General features: G+C 38.9%; 2 protein-coding genes across 2 annotated transcripts; both read left to right on the top strand.

Annotated features, from left to right (window-relative positions):
- The first annotated feature begins 3,629 nt into the window (after positions 1 to 3,629).
- snrpd1 (small nuclear ribonucleoprotein D1 polypeptide) lies at positions 3,630 to 7,690 on the top strand. Its single transcript, XM_036145151.1, has 4 exons — positions 3,630 to 3,770; positions 4,366 to 4,442; positions 5,629 to 5,820; positions 7,424 to 7,690. The coding sequence occupies exons 1-4, from the start codon at positions 3,757 to 3,759 to the stop codon at positions 7,498 to 7,500; spliced, it is 360 nt and encodes a 119-aa protein (XP_036001044.1). The 5' UTR covers positions 3,630 to 3,756; the 3' UTR covers positions 7,501 to 7,690.
- Positions 7,691 to 8,015: 325 nt separating this feature from the next.
- On the top strand, positions 8,016 to 13,067 carry ggcta (gamma-glutamylcyclotransferase a). The gene is made up of 5 exons (XM_036145150.1): positions 8,016 to 8,259; positions 10,010 to 10,155; positions 10,266 to 10,398; positions 12,590 to 12,772; positions 12,887 to 13,067. The coding sequence occupies exons 1-4, from the start codon at positions 8,083 to 8,085 to the stop codon at positions 12,734 to 12,736; spliced, it is 603 nt and encodes a 200-aa protein (XP_036001043.1). The 5' UTR covers positions 8,016 to 8,082; the 3' UTR covers positions 12,737 to 12,772; positions 12,887 to 13,067.
- The last annotated feature ends 20 nt before the right edge of the window (positions 13,068 to 13,087 follow it).

Below are 13,087 nucleotides of genomic sequence, written 5' to 3'. Positions count from 1 at the left end.
GGGCGTTCTAACGAGGCTAAAGGTCCAAACCACGCATAGTTTAAAGCTTTACGGGCTAAGCTTAGAAGCGGAGTCTGCGCTGGGAAACAGATTAATTAAAAATAAGCTCCACCGTTTCTGATGAGAAAAGCAGCCAAATGTCCAGCCGGCTTGTTGTTGGCTACAAAAGGCGAGCAGGCGAGGCGCAGCTGTCTAAGGTGCATTCAGCTCAATATTAGAGAACGCACATTAATGTTAGAGTCTAAGAAAATCTACATCAGAGTCAAAGGTTTCCAGGTTTTAAAAGTCACCAAGCTTGTGTGCTGTGTTATGATTTCCCCTGTAACAAAATGGGGAAATAAATCACTAAATCCCCCAAATGAACGAGACATCCATGGTGTGTGTGTGTGTGTATGCAAACCTGCGTTTAACTCACTTTGGCTCATAACGTTTGTCTGCAAAACTCTAAAGTTTGAAAGCAAAGCTCAGCCGACGCATTCATCTCCAGTTTATTAAGTTTTTTTTCTAGCGTCATAAAGCGTGCGACGGTCTGTCTGCAGCTCATTTTTTCTTTCCCCAGAATTCAAACAGCAGCTCACTCTCGATGAAACTACCTGGATGAATAAAGGTTTAATTCATAATAAGCCCAACTTTTATCAGATATATCCTGTGATTACTGTATTTTATTCATAGAGTTCTTTTCAGCAAGGCGAGTTTTCAAGTAAATTTTAATTCAGATAACATGTTAAATGATTATATATATATATATTTTCTTTCAGTGTCACGTAATTCCAAAGTGGCTGCTGATGCATTGCTTTATTTACAGACATGTAACTTAAACATGTTTCATTATTTAAACTTTATAGTTGAGACTCTCATAGAGTTACCGCACTACAGCGACAGCCGTTAAATGCATTATTATTATTTCTCCTCTGACATCTAAATGAGGACGGATACGTCAAGCTATTTATTTTCCAGGTTAGAGGCGCTTTTCTTTTCTCTGTTTGCTGTGTGTTTTTGCTTGATTTAAGAGTTTTGCACATAATATCTGAGACAAAGTAACGGTTGGCGTCCTGTAAGTGAAGGCGGACCGTGCAGCGTGCTGTAATTGATTGATTGGCTGTAGGTCGGAAATTTAATGTCATTTATCGATAAAGATAAAGGTGATGATCTTTCTAGATAAGACCAGTTTGTTTTTGTTTGGGCTTTTTTGTTTGTTTTTTTTTTTGGTCTGTGTGCCTTTTTTTTTTCTTCCTCTTGTATTTGTTGATATTTAATGTAGTTTTTACTTTATAAACCTGCAAAGCGTTTATTTAACGAAAACGGACGGCGCACCGCTTTAATACACATTCATCCGAAACAAGCCCCACGGCGATGAGGCTGATTTCAGTCTGTAGGAGGTTTTACACTATGATGAGCAAACCGGTTTATCTGAATGTTTTAAATTTGTTTTTTTCTTTTTCTTTCACTCAGGTTAGATCTTTACATCCTTTATGCCCTGCTGTAATGTTTACAAGTGATTCAAACACTGCCTGCTGTGGTGAGAGATGCTTTGGTGCTTTAATCAAACCTTCATCGCTCAAGAGCTGAAGTATTGCCCCCCCTCCACCCAATACAGCTGTGCCATTTTAAAAATGAACGGTTTGACTTTAAAGCCTGTTTGAAAAGGAGAGATTTGAAGTGATTGCTTCTGACAGGAGCCGCTTACGGCTGCTTTTCAGAAAAGGTTATTGTGATGTCAGTGGAGCCGAGACGTTTCAGATAACAGGTCGGCACGCACACGCAGGTCGGTTTTCTCTTGCAGTGGAAGCACTGAGTCTTGATTTTTACACCAGCATAGCTGGCAGGTGGAGGAAGGATTATTTATTTCTTTTGTTTTTTGAGTAGAAGTGGGTTGTTTGTGTTGAATAATTGTCCAGTGCCATTTTGATGCCCCTCACGCTGTATTTTTGATTCACTGCGCTGAACCAACAACTCAGTAATTTGAAGAAAGAAAAAAAAAAAGGAAATTGCACTCTCATAGATTTTACTTGATACATTCCCACCTGGTCTCAAGAAAGGTTTGATGTGTGGCCAAATCTGGAAATGAAAGTGTCAGTGCAGAGTTTACCCAATAAAAAAAAAAAAACAATTGCAAGTGTGTCGATGTGTTTTTTTTTTCTTCTTCTTCTGTAAAATAAATAAAACTCCCAGATGTATTGTGTTGCCTACAAGGCAACATGGTCCAGGTTTTCCACTAATTGTTTTCTGTGTCATTGTGAGTAGTTTTCAAGTTGAAATGTATTCTCCCTGAAACGAGCTTTCAAGCGCACAGGTGTCTGACATCACAGAAGGCACAGGGAAGCTGAACAGAGGTATTTTAGTCTTTTTGTACTTTTCAGGATATTTCTTTCCCCATATTTGCATGTTTTATTAAATGGCTCCTCCTGTAAGGCTGCAGTAAAAGGATTCGGCTTTATGTGAGAACACTGCACGGGTTTTTGGAAAATTAGGCAACAATAAAATGTATGGAAGAAGTTTGAGAAGAGGAACTTCATAGAAAAGAGTGAAAATATTACATAATCAAGTAATTGTTTTGAGCCAAGTTATGATTTTCAAATTCCAACAGTTTCCTGCAGAACTGATCAGTTCGCCCCGCCTAACCCAAGCAGAACTGGACAGACGAGACTAAAACAGAATCCCATTGATGCACTAACAAATGGAGCATTTTGTACAACAATCGTGCATACTGCATATTTCTCTCACATCATGTAAATCTGCAGCTGTATTTCCCCTACAATTTGAATATTTATTTTTTATTGGAATATGCCAACAATAATTGTGCAATACTTTTTTTTTTTGCCTTTCTGATAAGTTCTCTTTCTGTTACTTTAGAACTTAACTTAAGCTTGTTTTTTTTTATTACGATGTTACTTCTGTGTTTTTAGCAATGTCATGCCCAAATTTCCCCCTTGAGGGTCAATAAAGATCCTTTTTTTTTGTTGTCTTGGTTAAACTAATGTAGTATGACAACCATATTCACTGTCACCGTTAAGATAAGCTCGAGGGGGTTGTTGGAGTAAAAAGTATATTTCAACCCCTTTGCAAATCAAATGCTTCAAGGATCTATTTCAAAATCTGTCAAAAGTTGCTCATCCGCCACAGTGTTTTCTAATCCGCTCAATTCTCACGATGTCATCCACACGAATGGATACAAAGCGAGTTTGGTTCTTCATAAAATGTATTTTGTGAAAGTCTGCAGTGAAAATCCATTCTCAGTTTCCTGATTGTGTACATTTTAGTGATAAATATGCACCACTGGACAGTATCCCAAATAAGAGATAATAAAATAAGAGATATTATAGAGTTATGAATTTCAAATGATTTTGGTTGAAACTGTCAACAATGAGTGAGTGAGTCTGGAGCACTAGTAGCTGATGAACCTGATAAAGGTCCTAAAAAAATACAAAAGTGCCAGGTAATGAAATGTTTTTATTGTTTTATTTTAGTATTTATATATACCTGTCCATTCAATGGTTAAATATACCAACTTAATCCTGACCTACGCAGTAAATTACATGAAAAGTCTTGTTTTAAACTAGTATGTTTTCCCCCTATATTCATCGCTCTACCACTAGGCGGCGGTAAGTGCCGAATCTCTCCTTTTCTCGGCAGCTTCTTGATGACGTCACATCCCCGAACGTTGCTCCTACACACAACAGCGGCCTGTGTTTTCACTCGAGCGCTGTAATTTTTTTCTCTTCAGTGGAGGATTTCTCTCTACTGTTTGCCACCACCATGAAACTAGTCAGGTAAGCGGCGTCGTGGGTTCACCGTTTAACCCGGGCGGGAAGTTGAGATGAGAAAATACAGCTGATGCAGACGGATGGGTTAAGATTGGAAGCGGATCGGCGGGGAAGAGGCGGGAAAGAAGGTCGGAATGAATGGAGGCTGAGCGGTGTTACGAGAGGAGGGGGTGACGTGAAAATGGGTCAACGATTACTCAAAAGACTTCTGAATCTGTTTCAATTATAATATCTGTAAATAGGCGGTATGCAAATCTTGATTATTTTGGGCTAAATGAAGCTAGCTTAACTCGGTCCAAATGTACGTTAGCAGTAGTCTTCTATTCAAAGTTGCCCGTTTTGCGTGATCTGTGGCCTTAATAATTATTGTAGTTTGTCTCCCTTTTGTTTGGTCGTTAAATTAAAAACACCCTCTTGTCTATTTTGGGGTTTTGCGGCGATGAAAACTCTACATCCAGTAGCTAACAGGGCTGGCTAACTAGCTAATGCTAGGCTAAACAACAACAATCCCGGGGAAAAAAAGAAATCAGGTGTTTTTAAAAAGCTGTTCCCAGAGTTTGTTGTGATCGACCTGTAATGCTTTCCTAAAACATGTCCGCAGGTTTTTGATGAAGCTCAGTCATGAGACTGTCACCATTGAACTAAAGAATGGCACCCAGGTCCATGGCACCATCACAGGTAAGAGCCAAGTGGGTGTGGGTGAACCCTTTCATGTCCCAACAGTGACAGAAACACTTAGGTTGCAAAAAAGAAAAAAAAAAAAAAGAAAACGATAAGCACAATCAATCTCAGTAAATCTGCGTGAAAGTGTTATGGGCTTGCATTGTATGGTGTTTTATGCACAATTTAAAAAATGAAGTATATCAAATCACTAAGTCATTCAACATGTAAACAAAAAGCTAAGCTGCATATGAAACACGGCTGATGAAAACAGAAGAACGGGGTGAAAATGGTTCCGTTTTCAAAGCAATCAACGGCTTCAGGCATCCTAATATCTTAATAATATAATTATTAATAATAATGTATAGATGTCCACAGTTGGGCTTCTTCAGCCTGGATCAAAGACGACCATGAAACCGTTTTGGTCTTGCGGGAGTGTGTGGATGTACTCTGAGCCAGTTTACTTCTCTTCGGGGATTTTTGTACCGAAAGCTGAAATTGAATGGAACTTGGGGTGCGGTCTCTTTCTTCGGTATACTGCAGCACTTTTTCTATACATCTCCTTTGGTTACGATTTGGTAGTTTAGTAGTAACTGTGTCTTAGATGCGATACTAAGGAGGTTCACTGTAACTACATTAATAGAAACTAGGTATTAGGCCTGGTACGGTAACGTCTCTGGGTTCTTTAAGAACCTTTACAGGGACAATGTCAGGCCCACCTGCAGGTAAGAAGGAATTGTCCTCAAAGGTCGCCTTTACACTTTTTGGGTTTTTAAATATTGGAAGTTGGAAGAACAATTATTAGCAGTTCTGGTTACAGAAGAACCATGGGTGCTAGAATATTGATTCTGTTTAGAAACCACCTGTTTTTGCTCTGCAAAATGTAAGATTTTGGACCAGTTATTCAGTGTAGCTGTTGTGTAATTCTTAATTATTTAACAGATTTTATGTTTTTTTGCAGCAACACTGGCTTCTGCTAACATTCTTGGAGGTTTTGTTATCTACAAATCATTTGCAAGTGCAATAACCCCTAAATTGTGCTGTTAAAAGGTGTTCAGGGTCACACAGCAGAGGCTTGACTGAATATTTGTCCTAACGCCTCAGTTCCTCATTAGAAAGCACCAGCAGTTAGAAGTCAATGTATCTGGTCTCCTCTGAGGCGTATTGTGTGGAGCTCACAGTTTTACTGCTCTCCGTTGGGTAGGTGTTGACGTGAGCATGAACACCCACCTGAAGGCGGTGAAGATGACCCTGAAGAACCGGGAGCCCACTCAGCTCGAGTCGCTGAGCATCCGAGGCAACAACATCCGCTACTTCATCCTGCCGGACAGCCTGCCGCTGGACACCTTGCTGGTGGACATCGAGCCGAAGATTAAATCCAAGAAGAGAGAAGCAGGTGAGAATCCTGAAATAATGTGCTGCATTTAACACCACTGGTTGGTTATTCAGGAACCCTGGGGTCCAAGGTTCCCGTTTTACGAACATAAATTCAAGTGAAGTTCACATAAGTTATATGTAAATACCTAGCTTAATGCATATAGAATAAACTGAAAGGTTGCACACACAAAAGAACATGTGATTCAAAAACAAACCATTTGTAACAGGGAAACTATAACTTTAAACGTTCCCTCCTCTGTTCTGTAGCTATTTTTTCCCCGTGTGAAATGGTGAATTCTACATTAATTAACCACAGTAGGGCTGGGCGATAAATCGATTTAATCGATTAATTCGAATTTACAATTCTTTAAGATTTCATTTTTGGAAAATCTGGATTTTATTTTGCCAATACACTCATTGGGTTTCCATGAAGAGAACGGCATGTGATGCTGAATCTATGTTTAGGCAAAATTATTGTCAAAATTTTGTTAAGTGGAAACTTTTTTTTACCATAATACGAGGTACTTCATTTACTTGTTTACTTTTTTTTTAATTTAGTTTGAAGTTCACAAGTGCAGTGAAGCCTGTTCTTAGCTCAATGTGTAATACCACTAGCAGCAAATGTTTTGTTATATTTTCATTGTTTACAATGGCACGGCTGCCATCTTGTTTTGCATGTTTCACAGCTTGTTTTTAATTGCACTTTGAATTCAGGTCAACTCCCTGACGAAATGCTTGACATAAAAGCAAGGTTTTAAAATAATTTCTTTAATTTCTTTTTATGAAACAAAAAAGAGAAAAAAAATCGATTAATCAGATTTGTATGATAAAATCGGAGATTTTTTAATCCATATTGCCCAGCCCTAACCCACAGTATGCTGCTTGTCGTCTCATTTGCAAAAGGTTGGTTTTATGTGGATTTATCTTTTCGGACGCACTTTTTGGCATCAATAGGCCGAAAAATGTATTTTTTGTTTTTGACAAAAATACTTTGAATACGTGTATATGTGCTGTACACATTGGTTTGTCTTCATTTGGTCAGCATGTGGTTTAATCAGGACTTCTCAGTTTTCAATTAATCTTTTCTGCTCGTGTCAGTCTATATGAGGTATGGGAAGATTTCTAAAGTCCGATTTGCAATTTCAAGCAACGAAAGTTGCCAAAAAAGTAATATTATTTAAAATTGTATATATTCATGCTAGGTTATATGTTAAATCCTTACAGTAAATGGTAATTTCAATATTTTGTTATGGCTCATTTCATGCAGCTCATAATTTAAGCTGTCTTTGTAGCTTGTGTAACAGTTCTTGGTAAAGCTGCACAGTAAGTCAGCTTCAGAGCCCTGCCCACTGACTGATCACAGCTGATGGGTGGAAAAGATTAAATATAAAAGTATTACATGCTCTTTTTGTAAAATCGTTTAGGAACAAGTGTTTAGTCTATATTTTTCATAAATTAGTTATTTTAAAACACTTAAGTTATTTAATGGTTTTATTGCATTGTGCTATCGGGTTTAAAGGGTGGTTTTGTTAAAGACTGTATATAAATAGACACCTTTGTTCTGCCAGCGTTATCTTTGGGTAATATTTATTTTATTTTTAAATGTGTTTGTCTCTACTCAGTGGCGGGCCGGGGAAGAGGCAGAGGACGAGGACGTGGGAGAGGAAGGGGCAGAGGGCGAGGTGGACCCAGGAGATGATCATCTGGTCTTTCTGTTCCTTGTCGTCGCCCCACTGTTTGTACAGGATTTTTTTTCTGTTCAGAGGAAACAATTGGTGAATTTCAGTGTGCTTTTTTTTTTCTTTTGTACATTAAACCCGTTTAGAAGACAAAAGAGCTTCTGTTTTCTTTCTTTTTCTAAACAATGTTGAATAAAGTGTTTTTGCACCTAAACAACAACTCTTTTTCATTTATTTATTTTGGTGGGTGGTTGATCTCTGATCAGTAAACATTTTTTCAGGATTTTTTTTTTTTATCCAAACGGAATAATGCTGGTTTTGTTTTTCTCAAATTTTAATACATAATCTAAAACATCAGCTTTTAGTGCTTGTAAGACGAAAACAAAAGGATTAAATTTAAGGTATGAGAAAACAAAGTTGACACTTTTGCAAGGAACTACCACTAGGTGTCGCTGAGGTCGTTTAAATGTTACATCTGCACTGTGATCCGTACGGTCCTGTGGATTTAAAACAGCTCATTAGCGACCTCTGGCGGCAGCAGCATAAATCCCTTTCCTGGTCCAAGTTGACGGTCCCTTTTAGGAAGGTTGCCAGCCACCCCGATGTGGTTTACGTCCCATATTTCCTACATCTTTTTACTAATTGGTCTATACATTTTAGAAATGTCAGGTGCTAGCGACGGGAAATTTAGGTATTTCGCGTTTGGAAGCAACTTGTTGAGGGAAAGGCTCCAGCTGAAGAATCCATCGGCGGTGTTCTTCTCCACCGGTCGCCTGAAGGTTTGTATAATACACCGGCTTAATTTGGCTGCGTTGTTGCACAGCGCGGTGCCTTCACGTCGGTGAGGGAATTACGTGACATTTCAAAGAGGAAACCGTTAAGCGTGTTTTAGTCATTCTCAACTGCTGTAATTTGGCTAGTGCCATGACAGTGTGGTGCGTTTTTGTTGTTCCGAGGGGACCATGAACGCAACACCCAACCGTTAGCTTTATGTTCCGGTGTCGAGCTGACCGAAGCACCGGGTGGCCACATGCCGGGTGTAGTTACTGGCGTTTGCGCCGCTTTCCCCTGAGGAAGACAGGCTAAAATATGGTTTGACATGACCCTTGATCTCCGGAAACCTCACCCAGCGTGGAAAATTGAAGCTAACCGTATTTTTATGTCTGCTTTCTGTGAAAGTAGCCGAAGTCAGTATCCGAATGAGACTCTAGGGGAAATATATCCTCACTGGTTATAAATGTGGACTAATCCGCTCTGGTTCAAAGTATAATATATTCAAATAAATTACATCTAATATGATACCTTCTGCACTAAACTGACAGGCAAAAGTGTGGAGCCTGAACAAAAGAGGATTTAACGACGCTGGACTGCGCTAAAAGTGGTCAAACTCTACGGGAATACTTTGTAACACACAGTTACGTGTGTAACTTTAGTTCATTTGTGAAAAGGATTTCGATTTTTAAGGCTTTTTTTTTTCACAACCGACCATTTTACCCGATGCCCTGCTTTAAAACTACATCACCCAGAAGGCGTAGGGCCATACCGGAAGTATTTTGCTCTAATCGCAGATTCCATAGAACGGTGATTTGTGAAGCATTTGTTCATTTTCCGAAACTCAAATAAAAACGACTTTATTGCATTTATTTTCTGCTTTACATGCTGGTGTTGATACCAGCTTGGAATCGGCTACACTATACAGGCGAAACATGGATACAATAATTTAATAAAACACCAAGGCATTTTCTGGAAAACAATTTGTGTTCAGCAAATCCATTTCCGGTAGTTTTTTTAAATGTCACCACCAGGGGACACCTTCACGTGTCTGCTCTGTTGATCTGCATGTGCGTCCAGGCCCCTAAGTCAACACTTTCTGGAACTTTCCTTTACAACTATTATAATTAACCCTTTGAAGTGTATCTCTCCCAGCTTTGCACATCTACAAGCTAACAATTTTGAGCCATTTTTTTATGTTTTGCAAAATAACTTTATTAACAAAGCGCTTTCGAACAAAGCGCTGAACAGTTGGTGATTAAAAATAGTAAAAACAAGAAATAATATTTAAAAACTGGTACAAAAAAAAGACAACAAAAACAGGTAACACTTAAATTAAAACTTAAGTTTAGGCATTGAATAGGTCAAGATGAATCTGATTGGATGGACAGCATCTGTTGACATGACTTGCAAGTCTTGCCACAGATCTTAGGTGGATTTGCTTCTGGACTGGGCCGAATCAACTCATGGATAGGCGTAATAGCTCTTGTTAAGTGTCGTCCTGTTGAAAGGTGAACCTCTGCTCTAGTAGCATATTGTTATGCATTGTCTAACAGGTTTTCACCTTCTGACGTCATGTCTACATACAGAAAAAAGGAAAATGGTTCGTCAGTTGTCTTTAAAGTACACAAAGCAGCAGATCTGGTTGCCTATAATACAAACTTTTTTAAAACACCCCTCCTGTATGAATGAACCAGCTGTAACAACCTCCCCAAACATCCCAGTGTTCCCTCAACACAGCTTAGTGTGTCTCCACAGGACTACAAGCTGAACTTTGGCCTGTGGGAGGAAAAAGTGGAGACCGCGTGGCACGGTGGAGTGGCCACCATCGAGTCCTGTCCTGGCGAAGAGGTTTGGGGGGTGGTCTGGACTCTGAACAATGAAAACCTCTCAACCTTAGACAAGTAAGACACGCAAGTGCACCTGTGGTTAAAGGTTTATCAGTACATGGGTGCAGTTTAACCAGTAACAATGTGTTTTTTTTTTGTTTTTTTTCCTGTTCACGTCTCCATAGCCAGGAAGGTGTGAGCCATGGAGAGTACTCCCCGCTGGAGGTCTCTGTTGAGACCGACCAGGGCGTGATGCTCTGCAGAACGTATCAGATGAACAATTTTCACGCCTGCCCTCCGTCTCCCCAGTACAAGCAGGTGTGCTACATACACTCTAACATGGAAAACAATTTTAAAAAAAATAGTTTCACTCTATCTAATCAAGAAGTTCCAATTCAAAGTCAAGGTGAACAACAACTGGAACAAATGTGGGGATTTTAGATTTTCTCTAAACCACCCCTGCTCAGAATTATTCATACAGGCTCACATACCACCATGGATATTCAGATAAATGGCCCGTAGGAAGTTACACCATGGCCATAGAGACATAAACAAGCTTCTTGTATAATTCTAGCTCACACACAAACCAATTTTATCAGAAACAGCAGAGTACATTTAATTCAGTTGTTTGTTAAACATAGTTAGTGAATTTTAGATCAGAATCTGCTGTAGTCGGCAAGTTTGTGACACAAGGCGTTTGACTGCAGTCATCTCTCTGGCGCCGACCTGAAAGTAAAAGTCTCAGCAGTGTGTGTCCAGGATGTGTGGGGTCTGCAGAAATGTTAGCCGACCCCACCCACCATGAACATAAACTGTTTAATTTAGAAATGTAGTTTTAATCATTGCCATTCCAGAAGCTTAACGATGATCCAAGAGGAGTTTTTCATATGCTTTTGGGATTATTGTTCTATGGGAAAACCCAATAAAAAAAAATAAAAAGTTTTAACCGTCAAGCATGGTGGTGGTAGCAGCATGCTGAGGGACTGTTTCACTGCAGGTGGCTTTGGTGCACTGCAAAAAGGAAACGTAATAATGAAGGAGGACTACGGCCAATTTCCTTCAACTTAAACCAGCAGCTGGATTGTTTAAATGTGGACCTAAAATTAATCTGCTCTGGTTCAAAGTCTAGGATATTTGCCCAGCTCTGAGAAAAAACGGGCAGTTTAACTACAGTCCAAGACAAAGAAACATTTCTGTTTTTCTGGCTGCAAGGGGAAAGCATTTTTAAATATGATTAAATATAGGTCTAAGTATTTGTAATAAAAACAGATCAAAATGAACATTAAAAGCTTACATTGTGTTATTCGTTTATACACACCAGGGTCCCTACACTGTATTAAAGTATCAATGATTATGATTAAAAGTGTAAAATTTGCATTTGTCATTTTCTAGGTCAGGAAATCATGATATGGATGAAAAAAAATGCAGTATGATTTTATTTTTCACAGTTTAACCTTCATTTCTTAAAGATACAAATCAAGAATTTCTAAAAATTCAAGTGACTGTTTTTGATATATTAACCACACACACCGTAGCTTGAATTTAAACGTTTAACCATAAATATTTGAGTTTCTGGAATGCAACACTTAGATGAACGCACATAAAAAATAACCTGTATAAGGGACTACTTAACAGATTTTTTTTTACCTCCTCATTACATTAACCTTGCCAAACCAAACATTAAAACCTGCAATTTTATTGAAAAAAAACCAAAGTCCTTTCAAACCTTAAAAATATCAAAGATCTGCTTTTATGAATTGGTCCTGATTTAGGAAGTCTTCAAAAGGGAAATTATCTCAGTAAGTACAAATATCAAAAGCAGTGAATTAGCCCTTCAGCGTTGCATTATATTGCTAATGCAAAGAATAAAACCTGCACTGCAAAAAGGGAACTAAAAGTATGTAAAATTTTCTTGAAATGAGTATTTTCCCTTGATTTGAGCAGCTAAATAAGACTATTTGCCAATGGAATAAGAATTTTGCACTTAAAATAAGAATATTTCACCGACATCATCTTATTTCAAGTGCATGATATCTGATAATCTTATTTTAGGGGTAAAAATACTAATTCCACTGGCAAATAGTCTTATTTAGCTGCTCAAATCAAGGGAAAATATACTAATTTTAAGAAAATTTTGCTTACTTTTATTTCCTTTTTTGCAGTGTGATACCATGCATCGGGCCAGTTACAGGATTTTTCAGCAAAACTAACAAACTTAAAAAGCACCGCAGAGTCCCCGAACAAGAAAGCTTTATTCACGACAACTGCTTGAGTCAGTCACCCCTCTATTAGTAGATTTTCTCATTTTATACTCCTAAAATCATGAACTCATCTCTCTGTATGAATCAAATTGTTGACCCATGTAAGTGGTGCAGCCGAACCTCAATATCTGATTCTAAAGTTAGTTTTTTAAGGTTCTTTTCATTGAAGCGTCATCCTTGAGGCCACAATGAACTCCCAAGCTGTTGGTTTGGTTAAATATTGCTGTCTTGTGTTTTTTTCCACCAAGGTGGTGTGCCTGGGCGCCGAGCAGAACGGGCTTCCGAAGGAGTACCTGAAGCGGCTGGAGGCCGTTCAGACCAACGGCTACGCCGGCCCGTCGCTCCTGGATCAGATCAGACCGGCCATGACGGAGCAACCTGAAATTAGTAACTGAGCAAAAACATACACGGATAATGTGACTCGTTTAAGCTCGGCCTTAGACTTTCCTCCCCATAACTCTACTCCCTTCATCGCGGTACAACACCAGCATGATTCCTTATCGCGGTGAAAAGACAGATCAACCATTGTTTAGATTAGAGGAAGGTCCACCTGTTTATGGCTGATTTTTTTAATAGATTCGGCTCCTGCTACGAATAAAGGACACGTTTTTAATCACAAGACGGTTAGCGGGGGCCGCCACGCGTCCCAAAATTACGCAATTAGCGTTTCATCGCACTGCTAACAAGTTATCAGATGTTTTCCACAGATGCTCAGACCATATTTAAGTGAAAAAATAAATAAAAGT

This window comes from Fundulus heteroclitus, chromosome 13 (assembly GCF_011125445.2).
Source record: "Fundulus heteroclitus isolate FHET01 chromosome 13, MU-UCD_Fhet_4.1, whole genome shotgun sequence".
Classification (NCBI taxonomy): Eukaryota; Metazoa; Chordata; class Actinopteri; order Cyprinodontiformes; family Fundulidae; genus Fundulus; species Fundulus heteroclitus.
The sequence above is the reverse complement of the archived record's forward strand: the minus strand, read 5'-3'. Positions and strand labels throughout refer to the sequence as shown.